At 40.6% G+C, this 26,919-nt stretch overlaps 1 protein-coding gene across 4 annotated transcripts in view; it reads right to left on the bottom strand.

Moving 5' to 3' along the window:
- The window catches only part of LOC128736904 (insulin-like receptor), a 153,013-nt gene that overhangs the window by 22,291 nt on the left and 103,803 nt on the right, over positions 1-26,919 (bottom strand). For all 4 annotated transcript variants that reach the window (XM_053831410.1, XM_053831411.1, XM_053831409.1 and 1 more), the window contains exons 5-11: positions 14,328-14,499; positions 6,153-6,638; positions 5,730-5,877; positions 5,056-5,665; positions 4,876-4,993; positions 4,600-4,807; positions 3,147-4,531 (exon numbers count right to left, since the gene is read on the bottom strand). In XM_053831410.1, coding sequence (XP_053687385.1) covers positions 3,147-4,531; positions 4,600-4,807; positions 4,876-4,993; positions 5,056-5,665; positions 5,730-5,877; positions 6,153-6,638; positions 14,328-14,499 — 3,127 coding nt within the window. The remainder of the gene's footprint in view (positions 1-3,146; positions 4,532-4,599; positions 4,808-4,875; positions 4,994-5,055; positions 5,666-5,729; positions 5,878-6,152; positions 6,639-14,327; positions 14,500-26,919) is intronic.

Raw genomic sequence — 26,919 nt, 5'->3', positions numbered from 1 at the left:
AAGCCTAACAAAAATCTAAAAGATACTCCAAAAGAAGCTAAAAGAAGCCTACAGGAAGCCTGACAAAAGTCTAAAAGAAATAGAGAAGCGGTACAAAACTATTGAAGTAAAGTTTAAAAGATGACTAAAAGATATTTTAAAACCTTGAAGGTAAGGGAAAAAGAAGCTTAAAAAGTCTTAAGGACATCTAAAAGAAGTATAAAAGTCAAAATGAAGTTTACAAGAAGTGTAAGAGAAATCTAAAAAAAATCTAGAAAAAGTCTAAAAGAAACTTAAATAAAGACTAAAAGAAGCCTGTCAAAAATTGAAAACCTGATTTAATCCACCTAGTTGTGAAAGGAACCTTTGTTATACGTTATCTTACTTGCTATTTGAGATAGAAATCGACACGTTTGGTTTACATGAAATTTTAATAAAGTTCAAAGGAGGCCTAAAAGCAGTGCAAAAAATGTCTAAAATAAGTTCAGAAGTTTTAAAATTTAAAAAAAAATTTAAAACAAGTTTAAAGAAATCTAAGAAGTATAAAAAAAATCGAAAAAAATCGTAAGAATTGTAAAACGAAATTAAGAGAAATCTGAAACAAGCCCAAAGAAGCGTAAAATCAAGCCAAAGAAACTAAAGGAAATCCAAAAGATATTTAAAAGCAATCTTAAAAAAAAACTATAAACCTAAAAGAAGTTTTTAAAATTCCCAGGGGCTTAAAAGAACTCCACTAAAAGTGTAAAAGAAGTCTTAAATATAAAAGAAGTTAATAAAAATTCAAAGAAGTCTAACAGAAACCTAACAAAAGTCTAAAAGATACTCCAAAAGAAGCTAAAAGAAGTCTAAAGGAAGCCTGACAAAAGTCTAAAAGATATAACAAGCGGTACAAAACTAGTGAAGTAAAGTTTAAAAGATGACTAAAAGATATTTAAAAAAGTTGAAGGTAAGGGAAAAAGAAGCTTAAACAGTCTCAAGGACATCTAAAAGAAGTATAAAAGTCAAAATGAAGTTTACACGAAGTGTAAGAGAAATCTAAAAAAAATCTAGAAGAAGTCTAAAAGGAACTTAAATAAGAATTAAAAGAAGCCTGAAAATTAAAAAAGGTCGGAAAGAAGTATAAAAGAAGTCCAAAAATAGTGCAAGTTAAAGCAGTGTAAAAGAAGCCTAATGAATGCTTCTGGTTGCAAAAGTAGTCAAAAACGGTCTAAAGGAAGCCCAAGTGCAAAAGATACTCAAAAGAAGTCTAACAGAAGCTTCGCAAAAATCTAAAAGCCTAAGAGAAGTATAGGTCTTAAAAAAACTTAAAAGAAAAGAGAAGCCTGAAAGGTCTAAAAGAAGTCAAAAAAGGTCCAAAAGTAATGTAAAAAAAGTCTAATAGAATCCTAAAAGAGTGTAAAAGAAGTCCAAAAGAAGTCTAACAGTAGTTTAAAAGGAGTGTAAACCAAGTTTAAAAGAAATTTAAGAGATAATCCAAAAATTAAAAAAGAAGTCTAAGAGAAATTTAAAAGAAGTCCTTTAACCTGACAAAAGTTGAAAAATGCACTTAAAGAAATCCAAAAGTAACGTAAAGGAAGTTTAAAAACGGATTTAAAGAGCCTAATAAAGTTTAAAAGAAGCCCAAATAAGTCCAAAGATTGGCTAAAAGGAGTGTAAAAAACGTATGAAATAAATTTTGTAGCCCTAAAGTGTAAAAAATCAGAAGTCTAACAAAAGTTTAAAGAAATCTAAGAAGTATAAAAGAAGTCCAAGTGCAAAAAAAGGTGCAAAATCATGAAAGAAGTTTGACAAAAATCTAAAAGAAGTATAAAACAGGTCTTAAAGAAACTTAATAGAAGTCAAAAAGTGTAAAAGAAGTCTAAGAGAAGTTTAAAAGGAGCGTGAAACAAGTTTAAAAGAAATCCAAAAATTATATGAAGTCTAAAAAAGTCTAAAAGAAGTCTAAGAGAAATATAATAGAAGTTTAAAGGAAACCTGACAAAAATTTAAAAATGCACTTAAAGAAATCCAAAAGTGACATAAAAAAAGTTCAAAAGCAGATTTTAAGAGCTTAATAAAGTGTAAATGGAGTGTAAAAGACGTCTAAAATAAATTTTGAAGCCCTAAAGTGTAAAAAATCTTGCAAAGGTTTAAACAAATCTAAGAAGTAAAAGAAAATTAAAAAGTTTGAACCTAAACCTAAAGAAGTCTGAAAGTAAATTTTAAAACATCTAAAGGGTGCCTAAAAGAAATGCAAAAGTAATCTTTAGGGAACCTAGAAAGCTGAAAGAGGTCTACAAGAAAACTGAAAGAAGTCTAAGCAAGTTAAAAGAAATCTAAAAAAAAGTGTAAAGGAAATCTAAAAGAAGCTTGAAGACGTCTAAAAAAGGTCTGGAAGTCTAAAATGAATCTAAAGGAAGTTAATAGAAGTTTTAAAATGTCTCAGAAGCCTAACGGAAATCTCAAAGAAGCCCGAAAAAACTAAAGGAAGCCCGAAAAAACTAAAAGAAGCCTATAAGGTCTAAAGAAAACCTAAAAGATGTCTAAATGAGGCCTGACAAAAGTCTACAAGAAATCAAAAAGGAGTTCAAAAGTAGTGTAAAGGAAGTTTAAAAGAAGACTAAAAGAAACCTAAAAGATCTAACAATTCAAGCAAGTTTAAAAGCCAAAACAAGTCTAAAAGAAAAGTAAAAAATGCTAAAAGAAGCATAAAAAGTTCAAAAGAAGCCTGAAAGGCATATGAAGAAGTCTTTAAAAAATTAAAAAAATATAAAATGTCCCAAAGAAATGTAAAAGAAGTTCAAAACAAGTCTAGAAGAAACCTAAAACAAGCCTAAATGTGTAAAATAAGTCTGAATTTCCAATTTATTAACTATCAATGTCTGCTAAGCGTAATTTTAGGATTTTTCAAGCTTTTCTGTGAAAAACGTATGAGCCAAAATAAATTTCGAAAATGAAATTTCAGTAGCAATAATTTCGACTTGGTTGCAACTCTGTTGACATGAAAGTACAAAGCGTCTCCTTTCGTAATTTAACAAATGCTGCCGCATGGTAATTTGCTCTCTCAGTACCAAATTCTCAAATTAAATTGCTCGAAGAAATTAACTTTCAAGAAAACATCCCACGAATAGGGAATATCTTTGTAAATTAAATAATAATTATTACAAAACAAAACAAAAACCACCAACCTTTCGTTCCCTTCCGATAGTAGTCCGTCTCGTAGATGTCTCGGGTCATGCCGAAATCGCCAATCTTGACGGTCAGATCGCCCGCTACCATGCAGTTTCGGGCCGCCAGATCCCGATGGACGTACTTCTTCGCCGACAGGTACGCCATCCCGTCGGCAATCTCGATGGCCATCTGGTAGATTTGCCGCAGCGTCGGCGGCTGCGGCGAGGGATCTTCGCCGTTCTCATAGTCCGGCCGGTGCCGCCGCAGGTAACCCTTCAGATCGCCGTTCGCCATCAGCTCCATGATGACGAGTATCGGGTCACCCTGCGAAACAACGCCCAGCAGCCGAACCACGTGGTGCGTTTTGAATTGCTTCATTACGGACGCCTCCATCAGGAAGCTGTCGCGCTCTTTGGTGGTTGCATTTTCGTTGACCGTCTTGATGGCGCACGGGATATTCCCGTTGACGCCTCGTAACTGCGTTAGGATTCCTTTGTAAACCATACCGAACGAGCCCTGGCCGAGCTCTTCCAGCTGAATTATGTGCTCCCGTTCGACTTCCCATTCGTCGATCTTGTAGATGACACCGGCGTAGTCCGGGTTGACCTGAGCGATCAGTCGCATGTTCTGCATCGGCAGATAGTGGCGTTTGTACCAGTATCCTATACCTGCAAGAACGCATACTACCAGCCCGAACAAGGCCCCTAGCATTCCAAACAACAATTGTGTATGGTCCTCCCGTTCGAGCAGGATGTATCGAGGCAACGAATAGCCGCCATCGCCAGCAATTGTGTTAGCACGAATGCGGATACTGTAGTTTCCCGGTTCAAGCTTAGGCAAGTAGGTGAACCCACTTTGGGTGAATTCCTGATAGGAAACGCACTGAACGCTCGCTTGGAGCGAGTCCAGATCCATCCGTTGGTACTTGATCGAGTAGGACACGATGGGGCCGTTCGGTTTCGTCGGCTCTCTCCACTGTACCTTGATTACCCGTTGCGTGTGATTGGATTGTTCTTCTACCAGGATCGAATCCGGCGGGATATCGTCCGCTCCCTTTTTCGTTGGCGTACGGAAATTGTGAATAACATCGGTACCGCAAGCCGAATCCAAATCCACCAGCTTCACATTGTTGCCCGGATTTACGGCGCGATGCCTACAGGTTCGTACCTTGAACACGTACAGTGAGTAGTGCTTCAGGGCACTGAGCGGTATGCTGAAACTTTCGTTGATGGTCGTGTTGAACAGCGTCAGATAGTACAGCCCGTTCGGGTCCATCATCGTTTGGCGCTCCTTGTTGTCAATGTTGTTCGTATCGGTAATGTTCGGGAATACGATCGAAACATTGCTGGCCAACACTAGGCTGCGCTTGCGTCGATTAGTTGAGTCTCGCAACGTAGGATTCCTGGCAAATCAAGAACGATAAGTATTATTTACTATAAAATTTTACCCGTATTTCACACAGAAACATACTTAATATAGACATAGTTGTGCAGTTGATCCTCGAAACTGATCTGCTGTTCGATTTCCGATGGATCTACCTGCTCCCTCTTGGGCGTGAGCGGACAAAACCGGCTGCACTGTTCCTCGGTGCAAATGTCTCCATTGTAGGAACTTTTCGGTGGCGGTGCCAGCGTCGGACTGTCAATCGGCGCATTCGCTGTTGAGCTTTTATCGATTTCTGTGAAAGTAGCACAACATGTTAAAACTGGAAAATAATCTCACAAACACACCCTCATCCGGACGTACCTTCGTTACAGTAGTTGCGCTGATTCAGCATTTCTTTTCCGTCGGCGTTCAACTCGATGAAAATCTCGTAGTACCGCAGTTTACCGTTTATCTTCGACGGAACCTTCCATTTGATAGTCTAAAGAAAACAAAAATTATCAAAATAACTCCTCCGGAGTAAAACTCTCAGCAGATACTAACCAGCATATCCTCGGCCGGAAGAACGTCAACGTCCACCTCCCGTACGACGCCTGGAGTTCCCGGTGCCGTGGTAAAATACTTGATCTTACTTTGCCCGCCCAGCCCTTCGGAAGCCAGCGTGTACGTCTTCACGTAGTACGCATACTGCGTGTACGGCTTAAGCTGAGTCAGTATTTTGCTGGTATAATTTTCCGTATTGAACTCGCTGATATCGTCCAACCTCCAGCCTTCGGTGTTGCACGCATCTCTACCGTCGAAAAACGTCACATTCTGGTACGGCGCATCAATGTAGTAGATCACATAACCGAGCAACTGTCGGATGTCGGCCAGCTGCGTGAACGGTGCCCACTGAATGATAGCCGTTTCGGCTGAAATCGACTTCAAGCTAGTTTCCAGCTCGGTGATTTCGCAAGCGGCCCGGTCTCCATTGTTAGCCGCCAGCTGAGCTTCGTTTTCGATCTCCAACTTTGGATTGTAGATTTTCAATTCACGAATCTTTCCCACGCACAACATCGGGTTGTTGTAGAAAAACAACTTTCCCTCGCGGATGGTCACATTGCGATCGAACAGCTCCTGCAGATTCTGGTTCTCCACTATGTACAAACTTGAACTGGAATTGGAGGAACAATTTTTTAGCTTTCCATCATAAAATCAGATGAGGGGAGAAAACTTACTTCGAAATTTTGGCATGTGTTCCGTGAATTATCTTAAGCTTCTTTAGGAATCCCAACGAAAGCAGTGGGTAAGACCGCACAATCTTCAGATAGCCCATGATTTCCGTGATGCTACTGAGAAATTTTTCCAACTCCTTGACTATGTTCTCTGCAAAAAGAATTTCATTTGTACCTAAAATTAAAAAAGAAGAAAACTTATCCAACTTAATTCTACTGTGAATATTTTATTCACGACAGATGCGTATTTCGCCTACGACTTGCAGGCTTCCTCAGTGTCTGTTTTCGAATTTTAATGTTTAAATTGGATAAGTTTTCTTCTTTTTTAAATTTTAGGTTTCGTATTCTACTGAGAAGCTCCAAAACTTCAGTCAATTTCATTTGAATTTTTTCTTAAGAAAAGCAATTAGTTTTGATCAAACTTACCTCCTCCCCGACTCCGGAGCTGAATTTCTAGCGACCCTTCGATAATTTCGCACCCCTTTAGCGACTGCGCGCTCTGGATGTTATCGATATTGCCCCCGCCGCAGCGCTTCGGACAGGCACCCTTGTCGCACTTCTTGCAGCGCCGCCGTTCGTTCACCACCAGCAGCTCGTGATCGGCCGGACACTCCATGATGCACGTTTCGTTGTGCGGAATGTACGGATACTGCGGCAGATCCTGGTTCGAGTCCAGCGAGATGGGCTTCTTGATGGCGTAGCACTGGTCAGCGGTGATGCAGCGACTGTGGTACACGTACATACCCTCCGGACACTTGGTCACGCACTGCCGCCGGCCGGCCGGATCGATGCTCAGATGCCGGCAGACGTTACAGATGGACCCATTCCGGCCGGAGCAACCGCCCAGGCACGTCTCGTCGCAGCACTCGCCGGTCAGGGTGCACGACCTGCTCGTGCAGCTGTCGGCGCATTCTGCAATAATAAAAGAGGAAAAAAACGAGAACGCACATGAGTCAATCGTCACAATAGAAATGTTTGAAGATTTTAGATTTTAGATTCTAGCTGTAAGTAATCGGAAAAATGCATCAGTCAGTTTTGCCGATGAATAGCGATGTGAAAGATCTGCGACATATAATATTTTATTATCAAAGTCAAGCCCTGCAGAATGTTAAAAGAAATATTCGAAAAATTTAGTGACGAGTTTAGAAACCAGCCAAAAAATTCAGGCCGCTAATTGATTTAACCTGGGGTTGCCGTTATTAATATTTAGCTTTTGCAAGTCATTCCTTTTGGTTCCATTTTGGTATATTTTTTGAAAAAGGAGGAAGTGTGTGATGCGAAGAATGATTATAGGCCAAAACTATATTGAGTTTTGCAATGGCATGTGCGGCTCGCACCCACGTTCTTGCGGTTGGTACCCGAATGTTTCACTCACTAAACTACTGCCGTCCGTTATATTAAGTGGTCTAATACCTAATAGTTTCGTTTTATTCTCCAATTCTATCATTCCCGTATACGCACCACACACTCCTATGCGACGGTATTATTTTTGTATGACTGCTCTTTGTTTCTACCGTCGAGAAGATAGACTGTTATCTACTCGGTCAATCTAATATCCATTTGCGAATCATCGCCACCCAAAAAACGTTATATTGTGGTGATTTTTAATGGCATTTCCCAACGAATATCAACAAAATGCGAAAAGTGTGTTGAATATTGATTTTTTGTGGCTTCTCCGCAGGAAGGCGAGAGCTCCTGATAGCGTGCAAAATTGTAATGGAATCTTTAAAACGCCACTGGAGAAAGATCCCTTCACTCTCGTAACTCGGTAATCGGAACGGATCTCGTCAAGCTCTCGTTGAAACGATATCATTGAAGACAACTTGCATCGATCTAAGAGCGAATTCTCAAGTAAACCTTCAGATCGTCGCCGTAAGATAAACGAGGGCATTTACGAACGTGGTTGCACTGACATTGAATTACAGCAAAGAGACAAAAGGACCCAAAGGACTGTCTTGTGAGATTCCAGACGAGGCCGCAAACGCATTTGATTCAAAACAGCATCGGTATTCAAAATTAATGCAAGTTTTCCAACATTTTTTCAAAGAAGGACACAAATAATAACAGTGAAACCAAATTATTTTTTTGCAAAATTAGTTTTCGAACTTTGAGCGCGACTTTGTAACATGGGACAAATATACTTCCAGTGATACTACAAGTCGTTCTTATTCCAAAAGCTCTTGGCGAAACTTTTTGCACCATTCTCTTATTTTGCTTTAGCTTTGTTGACTTTTTTCGATGAAATCATGATGCTTTTGTTAACAGCACCTGATGATAGTCGAAAAAAGCAGATCGAAACGTTACGGCGAGAAACTATAACAAGTCATGGTTTCACCGAGAACAGTCAGCAAAGCTAAGAAATAAAAATAATACGGTGACTAAATTTCAATGGTTTTTGTGTACGTCATTTCCAGAATGTCATAAAACTAAAGTTGTTTTTGTAGTATACCTAGAGTGGGACGAGGCGTGAAGGGGCAAGAGCGGAAAATTAGGGAGGACCATTGAAGCAAACACTTGCTAGGTTCGTAGTTTGTTACCTTTTAGGGTAAAGAACTAGTTTTAAGCAGTCTAAGCGGGTCACTGATTGTTTTACCTCATTACAAGCGATGGGTTGACTAAGTGGGGGATATCAGCATACCAATCTTCTTGCTATCTTTAGTTCTTCAAGCTGTTACCATTGGAAGACACTATTGTTGAGCTAAACTTTTCATTTTTCGCTTTAAAAGTTGGAGCGGCGGAACTAATTTTGAACAGACCGAACCTATTTTCACCCGCAAGGTGCTTTTTTAAGCAATTCTGAAATCTGAATTTTTTTACGTCCCCTTAAAAAATCCCTCTAACTTTTCCCCCTATTCAGTAAGTTCACGTTCCTATCCTATATGATGCGTAATCGGCATAGCGTATTGGCATAGATGCGTAAAATGCCATCTGTCTAAATTGTTTATCGGGGCATACACTCACCGCACCGTTCGGCAAACGGTATTCATCGTCTCTTTTATTCTCTGGTGTTCTTATGGGAAACTGCGTGTTTGACGTCTCACTCGTCGTTCATAAGGATGGTGGGAGAACAAAAGAGGTAAACATAGCAGTACAAACGATCCGACTCAGAACAGTGTTGTCAAAGCAAATAACATTGAAACACATCGTTGCTTCATTAAATCACTGAGAAAATCTTCGAAAATTATTGAAAAAGCTGTCTTTTGTGTTGTTTTTAATAAAGAAAAATTAATTATGAACATACATTTCTCTTGAAAGTATTGAACCACGTTTTCACCATAGGAGGTTTCAGTTAATTTCAAACTTAAAATTCTTATTTCCAGAACCGAAACAGTGTCTTGGCAACACGATAGTTCATCAGTTGTGCTGCAGCTGCTGCTACTGGTGAACAGGTTCCGTCAATTCAGAATTTGTTTTCAGTTTTGTTAGAAAATAATAAAACTTTCGGCTAGTGACAAAGCCTTAGATAATAGAAAAAAAGAGAGTGAATAATATGGTATGTGACAATTGAGTGCTTGACTTTTAGAGTGGTTGTAATCAGTGCTGAAAAATGTGCTCAATTCTGCCTACAAGGTGCTTTCCCGTATCCTGTTCTACAAACTGAGACCGTTAGCGGAGTCCTTCGTCGGCGAGTACTAAGCTGGTTTTCGTGAGGATCGTTCCACGACGGATTTGATGTTAAACCCTGCGTCAGTTGCTAGACAAGTTCCGGGAGTACAACTTGCAGACACACCATCAGTTTGTGGACTTTAAAGCGGCGTACGATTCAGTCAAACGAAATGAGCTGTGACAGATAATGCTAGAACATGGTTTTCCGACGAAACTAGCTACGCTGATTCGTGCGACGCTGGACCGATCCAAATCATGCGTTAGAATAGCGGGAGAGACCTCAGCTGCTTTCGTGACGTGCGATGGACTGAAGCAAGGGGATGCACTCTCTAACCTGCTATTCAACATTGCCTTGGAAGGTGCATTACGAAGAGCAAACGTGGAAAGGAATGGAACTATCATCACGAAATCAACCGGAATCAACCGTAGAGCAGTGGAAGAAGCCTTCAGGCCCTTTAAAAGGGAAGCTGCGAGATATACATGGTTGCTGGTAAGGAACGTGGGAGCTCAAGTGGTGTTGGTGGAGTTAGATGGGGAACGATATGAAGTAGTGGAGGAATTTCCATACCTTGGTACACTCGTGACATGTGACAACGATGTAAGCCGCGAAGTGAAACGACGAGTTTCAACCGCGAATCGGGCTTTCCACGGATTACGTAGCTAGCTGAAGTCCCGCAGTTTGCAAATTCGCACAAAACTGGCGCTCTACAGAACACTAATCCTCCCGGTGGCTCTTTACGGACACGAATCATGAACGCTAAAGGAAGCTGATCGGCGAGTGCTTGGGGTTTTTGAGCGTAAAATTCTGCGATCTATACTTGCCTTGGTGGCAAAATGGAAAATGGAGTGTGGCGCAGAGGCATGAATCACGAGCTGTACCAAGTATACAAATATGCTGATATAGTGAAGGTAGTGCAATGTGGCAGGTTGCGGTGGGCTGGACACGTGGCCAGAATGCCCGACGAAAGAGTAGCCAAAACTATTTTCAGCAGAGAACCAGGAAGAGGCCGTAGACTTCGAGGCAGACCCCGCACCCGGTGGGTGGGTGCTGTCGAAGACGATGCATGTTCAGCTGGTGTTCGTGGGGATTGGAGAAGCAGCCCAGGACCGACGGTACTGGAGGACCATAATTCGTTCGGCGCATGATCGGTAACGGACCGTTGCCACTAAAGTAAGTATCGTTATAAAAAATGGTAGTATGCTATAGGGAGGCAATATAGAGAGCAGCAAATAGTTTTAAGTATATTCAAGTTACGATCTGCCTTCTGCCCGTGTTGAAAATAGTTCCAATTTTTGCTATCCATGTCCAACGGAAGCAGACATATCTCTGTAACTGCCGTTTGCATTCTCCCTTGGATTTCCTTAACGAAACGACCCGTGTATCAGTCTATCAGACCTTGGGTGTAATGCGGTTATCCTACTTACTTGGCATGTTAACTGGTGGTGCATTTTGGCCCACGAAAAGCAATGTTCTTTCGCTTGAGCCACTTGGATCGGTTATGCAGTTTAGCAAAATAGTTTTAATTAGTTATCAGCAAGATAACGTTGATTTACAAAGGTTCAGGTACGAAGGCTCAACAACGGTTTGTATTTCTCGTCCACATTCACTGGTGTGGTTGCAGTTAAGTCACTGAAGTTTTCCGTCGATACTTAAACAATGATGCTCAACTTGTTTCACCCCTGCCTCCCAAATACCCCCAAAGTGAGGGTTCCGATATAAATGACCATTCGAATCTTTGTCTGTCTCTGTTCATCTACAGCTGATTTTGAACCACTACTGCCAATGTCACCTGCTAATTTTGAGCAGTAACAAATATATCAGAGAACATTTTGTGAAGAGCAGCCAGAAATGACTCGGTTGTCAAATCAGACACCAGCTCAATGTGCATGACACCGTCTGCATACACCCAAATAAGGAGGCAAATGATTTCGTGATTAAAGCCTTTCGTCCGACCGAATCAGATGAAACTAGTGAAGTGCACACAGTATTTTCTAAAACCACGAAGAGTCTCCCTTGTCATGAGAATAAATCTGACTTCTTAAGAATTACGTAAAATACCATCGAATGATAATATTTGGGACATTCCACGCGAAGTGTCCGAGCCCGGTCGACCTTCACGAATTTCAACCAAATTTCGCCAGATTGTTCGTTTTAGGTCAGAAAGCAAAAATCGAAAATTTGGTGCCGATCGGACATTCCCTCGATTAATGGGAGCACCCCCTTTTTTAGGAAAATACCCTTTTTTTTACAAAACCACTTATTTTCTTTTTCCGGAAGTATTCCGGTTTAGAAAGACATTATTTTCACATTTTTAAAGGAAATTACCGAAGGAATTCCAAAAAAATATTATTTTTAAGCACCAGTGCTGCTAAATATTTTGAAACTCAATTAGAAAACTAAATTTTCATTTCTCTCAATGAAGATAATTTGATCTCAAAAATTCCAACTTCATCGTGTTTTGCAGATTTTTTTACATAAGAATCACTTATCACCCTAAGGTATTCTTTGCCAATCCCGAGATATAGCGTTTTAAAGCAAGCATTTCCCCATTTTTAATGTAAAACTAAGAGCAAAATAACTTTTTTTAAAGCAGTAATCCTCTACGCAATGTAAAAATACTTTGGCATATCGGAAAAGCATTTATACAGTATATAAAAAGGTACTGCGAAAACCGTAGATTAAAAGAAAATAAAAACAAGTGCTCAAAACTTCACCAGAGAAGTTAGTTCCGTAGTCTTCGACTACATTTACCGGGATAGTGAGCCCCGTGTGCTCAATATATTCGTGATCCCAGTTAACATTCGACCGCTTGTTCTCCTTCAACAGACACTTTAATAATGTGATCAAATATAGCTTGAAACTGCTCGTGACTTCAATGATTCTCATACTATATTGAAATCTACAAAGGTCTTGTTAGAAGGAAACTCGACTTCGCCAGCGCAATATTTATGGCAGCCGCAGTAACTAGCTCACACTCAGCGAGTAGAAGTAATCTAGAAGGATCTAGAGAAAACTATTCAATAGCCCAACAGCAGGAGAGGAAATTTCCTGAACTGTAGTAATACAAATTCATTATCCCTGTTCACAAAATATGTTAAATGAAGACGTCCAAAATTATAGAGCTATCCCCTCCTTGTGACGCAACTCCGGAGTTTATGAGGTCATCGTCAATGAGAAACTTTTTGCTACTGTATAAGAATTACATCTGTTCCGTTAAGCATGGACTTTATCTAAAGCGGTCAATTGCGGCAAATCTAACCGAAATTGTGTCATTCTGCGTTCGTACAGTAGACAATGGCCGACAAGTTTATGGAGCATACACTGAATTCAAAGCAACATTTGATCTAGTGAATTACAGAATTCTGCTAAGCAAGCTTATAGAAACTTGGTGTCTGGAGGTTCAGAACCTATCTGACAAATCGATCGTTTCGGGTTAAGATAGGACATTCAAGCGTCCCCCCAGAGGTGTGGCATTGGACCACTTTTGTTTTCGTTATTCGTTATTACATTACCACTTGTATGCCACAAGTTGAAACTGTAACAATAAATCCTAGTTACCGTCCCATTTCATTGTCAATTCTCGCTTGATACATCATCTGTCAGCTAAAATGCAAGTCAGCAACTGCAGTTGAGCTTGGCATCTGACTGAGCTTGGATCTACTTCATCTGAAATCGAAGTCCAAATCCAATTTTACGCCAAATTTAAGTTGCAGTCCAGCCTAAAGTTCAGCATCAAGGCAACAAGAAGTTCAAGCCGTGTTCATATTTGTGCTTCAGTTGCGGTCCAGAATTCCAAACTACTTGGATTTCTAATCTAGATATTCAATTTCAAATGCACGTGTTTAAATTATTTTTCTTTCTCTTAGTGTTGAATACCCCTCTAGAATTCCAATGTTACTGATTCACCTTGGTATTTCCTATCCCCGAGAGAAACATCAAACCATTCTTATCATAAAACTGCTAGAATCACCGTTAACAAACCGACAATTTCCAGTAAAATCTCCAGTTGTTTCCACTTGATAATCCACTTCAAAAGCCTCCCATATTTGTACTTGAAGTTTAATATAAAAACCCCATTCCTCACGGAGACATCTTCACAGTTTACTATCCATTCCACCGACAACAATGTCACCGTCATCCATTGCCATTCTAGTGCTAGCCGTTATTTCCATCGGAATCAACGCCTTTCCGAGTCAACCCAGCGTCGTCTCTTGCGCTGGTCGGATCGTTGGCGGCTACGAACTGGACATCGCCGACGTTCCGTTTCAAATATCACTCAGTGCGGAAAGCGTAGAACACTTCTGCGGTGGATCGATCATCGGCAGCCGTTGGGTTCTGACGGCGGCACACTGCGTCGGTACCGATGCACGGTACAGCGTTCGCGTTGGATCCAGTCGGCACGGCCACGGTGGTCGGCTGGTTCCGGTGAAGCACCAGCTTCTGCATCCCGAATTTAACTACACAACCGTTGATTACGACTTTGCACTGCTGGAGTTAGCGGAAGAACTGGAACTGGGTGAAAAAGTAAATGTTGTTCAGCTACCCGACGCGGACGAGCCGGTCGAGGAAGGAGCTTGTCTACTGGTGTCCGGATGGGGAACAACACAGAGCACGGACGAGTCTCGAGATACGCTACGAGCAGCGAACGTTCCGGCCGTCGACCAGGAACTGTGTTCCGAGGCGTACTCCGATTTTGGAGTGATTACTGACCGAATGCTCTGTGCAGGCTATGAAAAGGGAGGCATGGATGCCTGTCAGGGAGATTCCGGTGGTCCACTGGTGGACGGTAACAAACTGGTCGGTGTCGTGTCCTGGGGTAGGGGATGCGCTTTGGAAGGATACCCCGGAGTTTACGCTCGGGTGGCTGCCGTTCGCGAATGGATTCGCGAAAACAGTGGCGTTTGAGTGTATAGAATCGAATAAAGTTTGTTGAATTTGAAAAATCGTTTTTTCCGTTCAATCCTATAAGTCTATGTGAGCTTGGGTATACTTACTATGTTGGCAGTGATTAGCATTCCAGCAGAGCGTCTTTCGGTGTTCTTTGTGATGAGGAATCACTCCTTTGGTAGGTGCGAGCGGGCAGCGATGGGTGATGTTCGTTCCGTCCGGCAGCATCAGACTAGTTTCCGTTGGACAGATAGGGCAAGCATTTTCCTTTTGATTATCCTGTAAAAAAAGGGAAGGGGAAAAACAAAATTAGCGAACAAATTAATTCGGCAAAACACAGAAATTATAGAAACGCTTTACAACATTGAAATAATTACAGACCTCATCAACATGGCAAATGGTTACAACAACAGGTCTACGGATGATGATAGCAATTCATCTAAACATTGCATTTTCGTCCCGTAAACACGCACAGCTTGTAGTTAGCAATAATGGCCAATTATTACTGGCGCAAAGGAGGAATGAGCAGCTGGGTAACAGAACGAGGCTCGCCTTTCGTTGTTTTAAAATTAACCAATCACCAATTAGCTTAATTTTTATCTCTGCTGACAACTGGAATTTTGTTGCTGTTGTCCGCGGCCAAAATACAAGAAAATAATAAAAATTACAGCCAACTAATGAACGACACCTTGTCCGGGAGCCCACCGATGACGGACAGCTCAATAACAATACAAGAGGTGTCTCATATAAACGGTAACAAGCAACCGTTAGCCGGAGGAAAACTGCTTGGAAATATGGTGGAAACTGTAATTATCCTTATTTCTTTTACCCATCGTCAGAAGGTACTTGTAATTTACAACCTGTTCATGTTTAACTTGATCCAATTAACCCCTGCCGGATTCCGGAACGAGAAGTGTATCAACCGAACAGCTTTATCCGAAAAAATGCTGAAATTACCCTCAACAAAAGTTGTATAAAATAAAAGAAAAAAAAACTCATCATGCAAATTGTTTAGCTTCCTTCCTATTTCGCTCGCTTGCTTCGAGAAGATCAACTCGTTAGAAGTAGCGAAAGGCTAAAGAACCGGTAGAAACATTCAAGCAGCCACTCGATTCCGATCCATTCGACCCGATCGATGGAACGGACGGACCGAACGGAACGGACAGGACGGGACGGGATGGAACGGAACGGAGAGCGAAGTGAAGGTGAAGACAGCAACCGGCGACCGGTCCCGGGTTAAGGCTAAACTAGCTCTCCCCACAATCAACCAACCTCAACCAATCAAACAACGAAACCACGGTGGCGGCGCGGCGGAACAGCGGCGGAAACGGCAGCAGCAACACGGGAAGAGCCCGTGCTCAACTTCAAAAGCTTCAACATTCCATTCTCACGTGCTCATTTTGCGGCTCTCTTTTTGCTTTCTTCTTTCTAAATAAATGTTTGCCGATCGGATCGTACATCACCATTTGCTCCCCCCCCCCACCTTTCACCGCAGCAGCAATTTCTGCCACATTTTCCGCCGCCTTGTTCGACATATTCAAATCGTTCGAAGCATAAAATATGTTAGCAAACCGATCACGCCGGCCACGGGTGCGCAGCAGACGAGCGCCGCGAGTGCGCGCGGTAGGGAAGAAAGCCAACGAGAATCACATACCTGAACGGAACGGTATTTAAAGGAAAATCCCAATCCGGCGGTGCACCCCCTAGCAGGGTGATTAATTGTTGCTCATTAACAAATGGATTCTTCTTTGAGGGGCAAACCACATTAGCAAAGGAACGGGAAAAATTTTAATTGATTAGTTTGATTTAAATCGACCACAATGGCCACTCAAAATAGTCTTAAATCCATTTTTTTTTGTTTTACAAATAGCAGAACTATACAAACAACTTTGTTGAAGACACATTTTTACATTCGAAAGAGTGTAAGTGAATTCGAAATTAATGTTCTGAATTCCTTTAATAAAGAGCTCATCAAAATAATTTATTTGATAGCAAATTGATAAAATTGGTCTAGTGGTACCAAAAAAGTAAATTAACAAAAAATTTGAAGGCTAAAATGATAACTTTTAGGATCACCAAATATGAAAAATGGTTGTAAGATACCCGGAAAGAAACAAATACACAACTTTGAAACAAAATGGAAACACTTTCTAATTTCGACAGTACTTTTTTCGTGGAAATGCCGTATAAGAGCTGTAAAACTTTTGCCTTCTTCAAAGTTGTAATTGAGAAAATTTTACCCATCCTCAAATGATGAATATATGATATCTTTAGAGAGTAATGCTTGCATTAATCTAAAACGGACTTTTATGGTATTGCAAATCGGCGCAATATTGTTTGTATTCAAAGCAAAATAAAAAAGAAGGTCAATGCTACCCCATTTTATAGCATTAGAAAGCAGATTTTGCCATAATAATTCCTATTCAAAATTCAAACGGTTATGAGCAAAGATAAAGACGTACTTGAAAGTCCGAAAGCACACCCTTTGAAACCAGTAACGTTAAAACTTTCGCTAGTCATATTCGAGTATGGCGCTTGTGAGAGTTGCCACAAAGTTTCGCTTTCTGTGGCTTTTATGTCCGATACAATAATCTTACAAAAACGAAAGATGAGATATGCTAGCATACATTACGACGATTTTCTTTTTCGTTTCATATGTACATCAAATTCCTGAAGCAAATATTGCGACTGATAAGAAGATTCTTAGAATTTTAACGTGAACTACGTCTTACTGGAAGATACGGGTGTAAAACTAATAGCGAAAGACGGAAAAGTGGATAGGTTTCGAACGTTAATAATTATAATTCATTTATTTCTTGACGGATTAAACAATATTCTCACATCAACTGGTAGGAAACTTTTGTAGAAAATAATTCGCATGGAAGAATTCTCAACTTTACAAACACAAATGATCCACAACCATTTACCAACAACTACTATAAAACAATCTTCGTACGAGGAATGATAAAAGAATGATAGCATTATCCACAAACTCAACCATGTTTATAACTATGCAATAAAAATTGTCGGTCAGGCGTCGTCCGACACAAGCGAACGTTTTGCTTGCGTCTGTCTGACGTCGTACGACAAATTATGACTAGGAAAGAGCAGGGATGGTTTTAAATTACTACACTGATAATAAAACTTGGTTTATAGTACGAAAACGAGCGTTTGCTTTACGAATTCTTTCGTTGTTTTCTACCACGAAGTAGATTCGTAAAATCAATCCTGAATGTAACACATACATAGTAACAAAGCTATATTCGTACGAATTATTGCATTTTACAAAACGGTTCGTAGATTTTACGAATGCATGAAAAGGCTGTCGATAAAAATAATACTAGATTTCACTATTTTCCGATAGGTGTCAGTATGCTACATTACCGACACCTATCGAAAAATAGCGAAATCTTTATTATCTCTGAAAAAAGCTGATTTTATCGGGAATCGAACTGAGCTTGTTTGTCTATACTTTACGAACAGCCGACAACGCCGCAAACCACAGAACCACAGCTACTGCATACCAAGAAAGACATTAATTGCACAAGTCTATTTTCTCTTCATACAATCTTCGCATCCCGTTTTCGTCGATAATGATGCCAGACCGTGTATCAAATGGGTCTTGATGCAAGACAGCTACGAATGTGCTCTCGTAAAAAATACGAACCATTCGTAATAACAACATTTACAGTAAACAATAAGCCTACGAAAGTTTTTAAATGGTATGAAATTATTTGTACCAGCTACGAATATAGTTTTAAGAATGTTTTTTCAAACAAAATACGAAATTATATTCTCAGTGTATAATAGCATTGAAAGAAGTAAAATAATAGAAACAAAAGTTATATTTGTTTACGTACAATTTAATGTAAGCTTATTATTATACTAGTTGAGCCCGAATCTTACGATCCGGAAAAGATAAATGTTTGTTCAGAATTCAGAAAACTGCAGATACATTCCATTGACCAGTGTTTGCGAAGTTTTTTTTGTATGGGCTTATCACTTTGACCACAACAGTATTGATCCATTGTAATGTTGCCCGGGTGTATGCTGTATTCTGCACTGCATTTCTGTGCTTTATCGTTATTGAGTAAACGATAAGCTTATAATTTTTTTATGCGTGCTTATGTGTATGAGGGTTATACCCTTGCTTCGATGCATGTCCTACTATACCAAACCTGTTTCGCCTCGTTATAGTTAGAACTGGTGAGTCCTCATGAGGTTCAAAACCATTACCTCAATAGGTCCTCATACCAGTATACTAACCATAAGAAGCGTCTTCGGGATAATGAAGAACTCAGCATGAAGGAAGGGTGATGAGGGGCCTGAGAATAAACCCATGCTAAAGTCACTTTGACATCGAATGGCCTGATTCTACTAAGATTCGATCCCACGACCATTCGCTTGTTAAATGGTCAGACTCGGTAACCTTGCGGCTACAGAGCCCCCGAATATGTTTAATCTTTTTATTAAGTCTTTGAGTTCTTATATTGCAGAATATAGCTCTGAGATGTTGTACATAAAAGAGTCATAGCCGGAAACTGAAACAAGTAGTTTTTATGGTCGTATTGGATTTTATTTTACTGAATAACAACATTATCTCCACTGTGCTCATTCTATGGGCGGGCAAAATGGCTCTTTTGTGTGAGGGGTTCTGAACCGTCTAGTGTCTGCCGCAAACCGATTCATATTTTTTTTTTTCCTGTATGGACTCATCACTGCGACCATTATGGTTAGATCTATTGTGATATCGCCCGGGTGTTTGTTGTATAACCCGCACTGCATTTATTTTGGCTATAGTCGCTATTGAGTGAGCGATATGCTTATTGAATTTTTTTTTTTTTTTTTTATGCGTGCTTGTGTGTAATTGGGTACCCTTCTTTCAATACATTACTCTACTTTACCCACCTCGTTCCACATGACAGCGCACAGTCCCCAATTATAGTCATCCCTGGCGTAGCAAACCAGTGCATTTTTACTATAAGGGTCTCATTTCTGCACTGTCAATAGGCCATATCGGGATAATATAGAACTCAGCATGAAGGAAGGGCGATGAGGGGCCTGAGAATAAACCCATGCTAAAGTCACTTTGACATCGAATGGCCTGATTCTACTAAGATTCGAACCCATGACCATTCGCTTGTCAAAGCAGACTCGGTAACCTTGCGGCTACAGAGCCCCTAACCGATTCATATGGTCGGTGTTAAGTCAGACAGACAGAACCGAATAGCAAAATTCTGACTTCGAGAAAAACGCATTCAAAGTTTGCTGCATTCGAAATCATCTTCTAACTCTGCCTGTTTGCAACATTAATGTAGTCTGATTAAAGTGAAATGTTGCTTAGAAAATTCTTGATCGTTTACAATCAATAACTCATTTTTAAAAATTTTGCGACTTGGGCCGGTCTGATTTAACACCGACCATATGATATCGCGACAAGCAATCGAGTTGAGCAGCCGAGTCGAGCAGTCGAATCAAGCAATCGAGTCAAGTAGTTGGGTCGAGCAGTCGAGTCGAACAGTCAAGTCGAGCAGTCAAATCGAGCAGTATAATCGAGCAGTTAAATCAGGCTGTTCATTAAAGCATTCCGGTCAAGCAGTTGAATCGAGTGGTCGAGCCGAGCAGTCCAGTCGATCAGTTTAATCGAGCAGTTGAATCGAGTAGTCTGGTCAAGCACTTGAGTCGAGCAGTCAGGTCAAGCGGTTCAGTCGAGCAGTTAAGTCAAACAGTTGAGACGAGCAGTTCAGTTAAGCAGTCCTGTCGAGCAATCAAATCGAGCAGTCTAGTCAACCAGCTGAGCAATCGAGCAGTCCAGTAGTCGACCAGTGAGGTGACTGAGAATACAACCCATTGCTACGAAAGCATGACATCCTGTCAGGGACCTGTTTTTAGTTACCGATAAGCCTCTTATGAGTTATGACGTCCTGTCAGAGACCTGGTTTTCGGTACAGACATAAGCCTCTTATATAAATAGATGCTAATGTCGGATATGGCGTGGCTATATCATTGAGGTTTATTCTGGCGAGAATGCAAGGTGGAGCGATTGCTCCCAGTAGAGCTTTGCCGACGAAGGTCGTCCATTGGATGTTTCGCAGCTTTTCAAGGGTGTCCATTCCCAGGAGACGGCATCCTGCTTAGTACAGCGGTAGCACATCTGGGTTTCGCCAAGGAAGGAATCTCAGGCATGTTTTTTGAACCGTGATTAGATCTTTTCGATTCTAGCTGCCCAATTGCTGCGGAACGGGTTCCATACAATAGCTCCTGTTTCCAAGATAGATCGAACCAGGCTGAAGTACAAGGCGCGCAATCAGTATGGATCACAAAACTCAGCTGAGACGCGGAGAATGAAATCAAAATTTCTTCAATATTCGCCAATGATGTGACTATAATGCTTCCGGAAGTTCAATTCCGAGTCTAGCATAACCCCAAGACCACGTACTACACGTTTGTTCTATACGTGTTCGTTTCCTACCTATCATGTACGTACATTGAATCGAGTGCTTATTTTCTGTAAATGTGACTACTGAGCTTTCGGTAAACATTGGCAAACCTCGTTGAAAAATATGATAAACAGTAATGGCCCTAAATTACTGCCTTGTGGGACCCTGAACGATTTTGCTGGTTCTATTGAGCCCAGTTTGTCCAGTCAGATACGACTTGAACCTGTTGATAAGGCTTGTTGACGCACCCAGGCGATCAAATTTGGCTAGCAGGATGTCGTGATTACCTTTATCGAAGGCTACCTGCCTATAGGTTCGTACAAATTGCATCAACTTGAAGCCCTTGATCCATGTCTGTAAGACACAGCTATGAGAACTGTACGAAGTTAGTGACGGTAGATCTGCCAGCGAAAAATCCGTGCTGCTCTAGTGAGATGAAGTGTTGGGCGACTCAAAAAAGTTCCTTGCTAATTGGTCTCTCAAAAAGTTTTGAACCCAGCACATAGTAATTTAAGTTAGGGCTACTCTGTTATTTTACGATTTTGCTCTGTAACTTTCTTATTTTGCATTTCTTGCAAAATATTTCTTCAAATTGACTAAAGCTTTTGGAGCGTCTTAGTAGAATACGAAACCTGAAATTAAATAAAAAGGAAGCTTATCCAATTTACATAAAAGAATTAAATTGGATAAGTTTTCTTTTTATTTAATTCCAGACTTCTTCAAATGATGATACAACTTTTGGGAAAAAGAGAAACTCATTGTCTACTTCGCTTCTATACAAAAATCAAATTTTGTTTTTAAAATAGGCCATTTTCAAATATTAGTATCTTGTAAAACTGCAAGCAAAATTTAAATCGGATCATAATATTTGACAGAATGTTTTTCTATGCAGAAAATTCAACGTTGAATGGAGCTTCCAATAAGTGAACTGGGTTGCGTGCGTGTCTTTTTCATATAAACCGATTGTAGTTGCGTAACAGGTTGGGAGAGACGGATTTTACGCCAACTCGTCTATGGAGTTGGCAGCACCCTCTCAGAATTCAATGAAACTTTGTATGTGTAAAGAGTTCATGTAAATAAGCAACTTTGCATACTTAGTTTTTCCAACATTGTTCTAGACTAACTTTTGGAAAGGGCGCAATTTTTTTCTCTTTTTTTAATAAAAAATATAACTTGAAAACTATAGGACCTACAAAAAAAAATCTTTGGGTGACTTTTAGAAAATATTCTGAATTTTCATTAAAAAGTACTGAAAAATTTAAAAATTAATTGCTACACTGAAAAACAGCATTTTAAAAATTCAAAATCGATTTCCCAAAAAACGCCATCTCAGAAATTGAAGAAATTTTTTTGAAGATAGATAATAATATGGCCTACAAATCTTCCATACATTGCTAGATGGTCAAATTGAAGAGAAAAAAGTTTTCCTAAAAAAATATTTTTTAAGTTCTTACCGGGAAAAAAAGATATTTCAATATTTCCTAAGTTATAGCACCTACAAAAAAAAAGATGTACAAGTGACTTTTAGAAAATATTTTGAAATTTCATAAAAAATATTGAAAAATAAATTATTTCCTACACTGGAAAAAAAGCATTTCAAAAATTAAAACTCGATTTCCCAAAAAACGCATACTCAGAGATTTATGAAATATTTTCTAAAGATAGATAATTATGTGGCCTACAATTCTTCCATGAATTGCAAAATGGTCATATTTAAGAGAAAAAAGTTTTTCTAACAAAAACTTATAGCTGGTTATATCTTTCTTTTTTTCAGTGTGTATATGAAAAAGTTTTGGCTAGGAAAATTTTTTTCTCTTCAATTTGACCATTTTGCGATATATGGAAGACTTGTAGGCCATGTAATTATTACATCATTTTTTTGTAGGCCCTATAGTTTTCGAGTTAAGTTTTTTATTAATAAAAAGTAAAAAAAATTACGCCCTTTCCAAAAGTTAGTCTAGAGCAATTTTGGAAAAACTAAGTATGCAAAATTGCTTATTTACATGAACTTTTTACACACACAAAGTTTCATTGAATTTTAAGCGGGTCGTGCCAGCCTTTGGTCGAGTTGGTGTGAAATCCGTCGAGATAAAAGGTGCTTTGGTTGGGGGGTTAGGTGTTAGGGAGGGGGGTCCCCGAGAAGGAATATATGAAAAAAGGCTTTGTTTCTCTTCCGTTTATATTGGGAGTTTCATAGAGCAAATAGACGCATAGTTGGTTACGTGAAAGAAGATGAAGCTGTTTGAGAGGGACTTACCAGGGTGAGGGTAACAAAAAATGTGAGTATGAATGTATGTTTCTCCAAAACTCCAAAGCTTCTGGACGGTTCTCCATCAAACTTCAAATCAAGTGGAAGGGAAGGTTGAAATGGGTAAAGCAGTGCGTTTCTCTTGGCATTTGGAACGATAGCAGTTGTACAAGTGAACGACAAGAGATTTCTGAAAGGCTGTACAGGCTGGACAACAAGAGATTTCTGAAAGGGGGGAATAGGGTGGCCATTGACAAGGAGGCGGTTCAAAAAACGTAAAAAAAGGTTTTGTATCATTTTATAGAGATTACTGAAAAGAACACAGATTCATAAGTGCCTCTGGGCAACAGGAGGCGGAAGCTGACAAAGGGTAGACAGATTCAAATGAATAAAAAGGGGATTGTTTCTACATTATGAGAATTTTCGTTACAAAAACAGATGTACAAGTGACCCCGAGAACAGGGGTCCAAGTAAGATCGGACAATCAGCTAGTAGGTTATACTCTTCCGGCACAAACTAAAGTAAAAAATAAAGAAACGGCAAAACGGCTCTTTTGTGGAGAGCATCTCTGAATGGTTCATCGTTCTGTTGTGAACCGATTCAAATGAGCGGCTCGTGAACCACGGTTCGCTTGTTCGCTAAATTGAAAGTTTGTGAACTATTCGATCAATTATGACAGACGAACCACTGTAAAACAGCGGTGAATACAGGAAATAATTTTCCTAGCTGTTAGCCACATATGCTAGGCCAGTTGCTAATGTGAGATGCAAAATAATTAGCAAGAGCACCTCTGTTAACCTCTTTTCACGGCAGTACAATGCCGAATGCAGACTATGATCGTTACAATTTTAATCATAGTTTTCCAATCAGCTTCCAATGACGAAAGCAAATCAATGCATTGATGCTTAAAAAAGCATATAATAACAAAATAATTAGGATCGTTTCAAATCTTTTATTTTGGCCATTAATTTTATTATACGTATAACTTTCTTTCAACAAAGTTTCTCAGGTCAGGACTCGGCCCAATAAAAACACATTCAGTAAGGTTTTTGTTGCTCATAATAAACCCGCAGACTTCAAATTTGAAAAAAATGGAAGCCAACAACCAAAATTTATATTCAATTTTTTCAAAGAGCCTACAAGATAGACTTGAACGATCGTCCCAGCAAAATGATCAACCAAAATCAACCAATCACCTTTAATTAATTGTGATTTCAGATCATCCCATTATTCAGCAAAGCAGTCACACGCTTTTACACAGCACGATTTCCAAGGGATACTTTAACTTTTCACTCATAGGAGGAAGCACTTCAATGGACTCAAAGATGCATAATAGAGAGAAAGCTCCTCTCAAACGCGGTAAGCGCTCTCCCGGCTACCGCAGCGCAACAACACCGGCGCGGCGGGCGGGCGCTGGGACGCACGCAAAGTGTGCGCCATCGTAAACATTGACGAGATTCATTCAAAAAAAAAAAAGAAAAAAAGCTTAGCTTTTTTTTCCTGTAGCCGGTCTACACACCGGTCCACCGAAACAAGCGGGGGCGCCTGCCTCTTTTGGGGGAGAGAAGGGCGATACATTTTTTTTTTTTTTTGAAACGATTCGCTTTTGCTTTCCGAAACGGGTTTGCTCCTCGGCGGGTATCGGGTGAATACAGCAGCAACAACAACAACAACCACAACAACAACTGGTAACACGCATCACGTATGTACGGCCAAACAGCGCGCTAATGATGGTGATCAATCAGTCACGATCGCGGAACGCTAATTTATTGGGCCGCTATATAGGCGGCGCTGCTGTGGGTTTTACACACACTCACACACATACACGCACACCGCGCTCGGAATCCGAAATGAAGCGCGCTCTAGCTAGCTAGGCTGCGTCGTCGTTAGTAGCGAGCGTCTATCGCGGTCTAAACACGGCGCAATAGAGTGCTGTTGCTTCGAAAAGAAGGGGTCTTACGAACGAACGATCGAGAATGCTAGTAGAGTAAGGATCATTTTTCGAAAGCTTTATCCGGTTCGTTGCTTCAATGAGAATGATCGGTTTTTGCTTTAAATCATTTGCTAAAACCGTTCGATCCACCCCTTATGTATGTAAATCAGATATATCAGAAAATATCCTAGATATTTTTGATTTCAAATCTATTAATAGCTTGCGTAATGATGCCATAATGGAGATGCTAATTTTGGAATTCCGAAGCCATTCAAAGGTATAAAAATTCCGTTTCAAATTTTTTATATACACACCGTAGGTTAAATTGCTGTTAGATTCATTCAATGGCAGCTAAAGGAATAATCAAATACGTAAAAACTCCACTCAATGAAGTCACGCTTTGGGCTCGGAGGGGGCGGGGGATCGAGTGGGGTTATATTTTAAACGACTCGTCATGATTCGAACGAATCCGTCACGCCACACCTGTCCACCTTCGTTGTCCGTCCTCAACCTGCCACCTGCCCCTCCTACCTGGGGCTGCTCGCGTCGATCGATTACCCTCGCGATCGCAAGCTCTGAAGCTTGAGCTGGAGTTGGAGAAGTGACTGCGTGTGAATATTAAGTTTGGAATTCGAAGCATTTCTGCCTACCCTCATCGTCGTCGTGTAAGTATCATTCAACGTTTATAATAAACATGTAGCCACCAGTCAGTCAGTCAGTCCGCAAGTCCGTCCGGCCCACTCTGTCTCTGGACGACTGGCAAATCCTGTGACCGGATCAAGTGACAGCAAATTATCGATGCATATTAAGCAGAGCTTAGATCACATCCGTTTCGAATTCTTTTTTGTTCAAAGTCCAAACGTGGAGTTTGTTCTTGATATGTTAATTTAACAAAATCTAAATTTTAAACTGTAAATCCAAACTTAGTTGCAGTCTATCAGAAATAAATTGAAACAAACGGGGCTGTCAGAGAACTTCAAAGTACTTTTCGTCTGCTATTTAAACATCTGTACATCATTCTCAGTTCCGGGTTCAACACCCGCTGGCATTTAACAACCGCCGGCCGGCCGGCCGGGCCGGTCAATACCACCAATCGAAGGGAACATGCGGAAAACCATGATGCATTAGCAAAATTTCTAACTAAAACCGTAAATGGTTCCCCTAGCGTAGCTCATTGCCAAAAATGGAGATCAAGAGAGGCAGAAACATGAATTTGCAGAAAAAAAAATTGTCGGTTTAAAATTAGAAGCAGGCATCGAACCATCGATAGGGAACATACTCTCTACACAGTTGGTGGGATGTTTTTTTCTCGTTCCTCGCAAAAAAAACACAGGCCAGGCCATTCCCTCCGACTGAACCGAGGGGAACAACAGCAGATCGAACAGCGTTCCTCGATGGTGTCGTCGTCAGCGAATAACGGCTCTGACTGACTGACTGACTGGACTGGCCACCACCAGCATGATTCAGAGCAGCAGCAGCAGCAGCAGCCACCGTCGTCGTCGGTGGCGTCGCGCACGAATTCCTGTGGCTCCAAAACCACCGCATAGCCAGCCAGCCAGCCAGGCCTGGCCAGCGCAAGAGTTTTCATTTTACCCTTGGTTTCAGTTCCCTAGCGAAAGTCTTGATCGATTCTCTTCACATTCCGGTGGTAATCGCGTGAGTTGGCAATTTTGGACGCCGTTGTTGGTCAAGACTATACCCGACCGACCGACCGCGCTAGCTAGTGCCATTACTCGCTCGGTCGAGTTGAATGATTCGTAACGGAACAACTTACTGTTTTTCTTACGATCCACCGAAAAAAAAAACAACAGAAGCACAACTCGGCCTCGATTAGTTCACGGCCTTTATTAGAGCGAGAACGCGGTCCAGTTCCAGTGCATGGAGACGCCAAGTCGTCTGTTGCGGTGACGAACCAAATCGCGCGCCTCCACGCCTTCACCGAAAAAGTTCCATTCAACAAACGGAAAAAACAACCGACATTATCCGCGAATGGTTCGGCAAACGATCCGAAACCGGATTACCATATAAGTGTTAGCAGGTGCCAGAATGTCGCTTATTTTTACTATCATCGCTTTTAT

This window comes from Sabethes cyaneus, chromosome 2 (genome assembly GCF_943734655.1).
Source record: "Sabethes cyaneus chromosome 2, idSabCyanKW18_F2, whole genome shotgun sequence".
Taxonomy (NCBI): domain Eukaryota; kingdom Metazoa; phylum Arthropoda; class Insecta; order Diptera; family Culicidae; genus Sabethes; species Sabethes cyaneus.
Note: the sequence above shows the minus strand (reverse complement) of the source record. Positions and strands in the feature narration are given on the sequence as shown.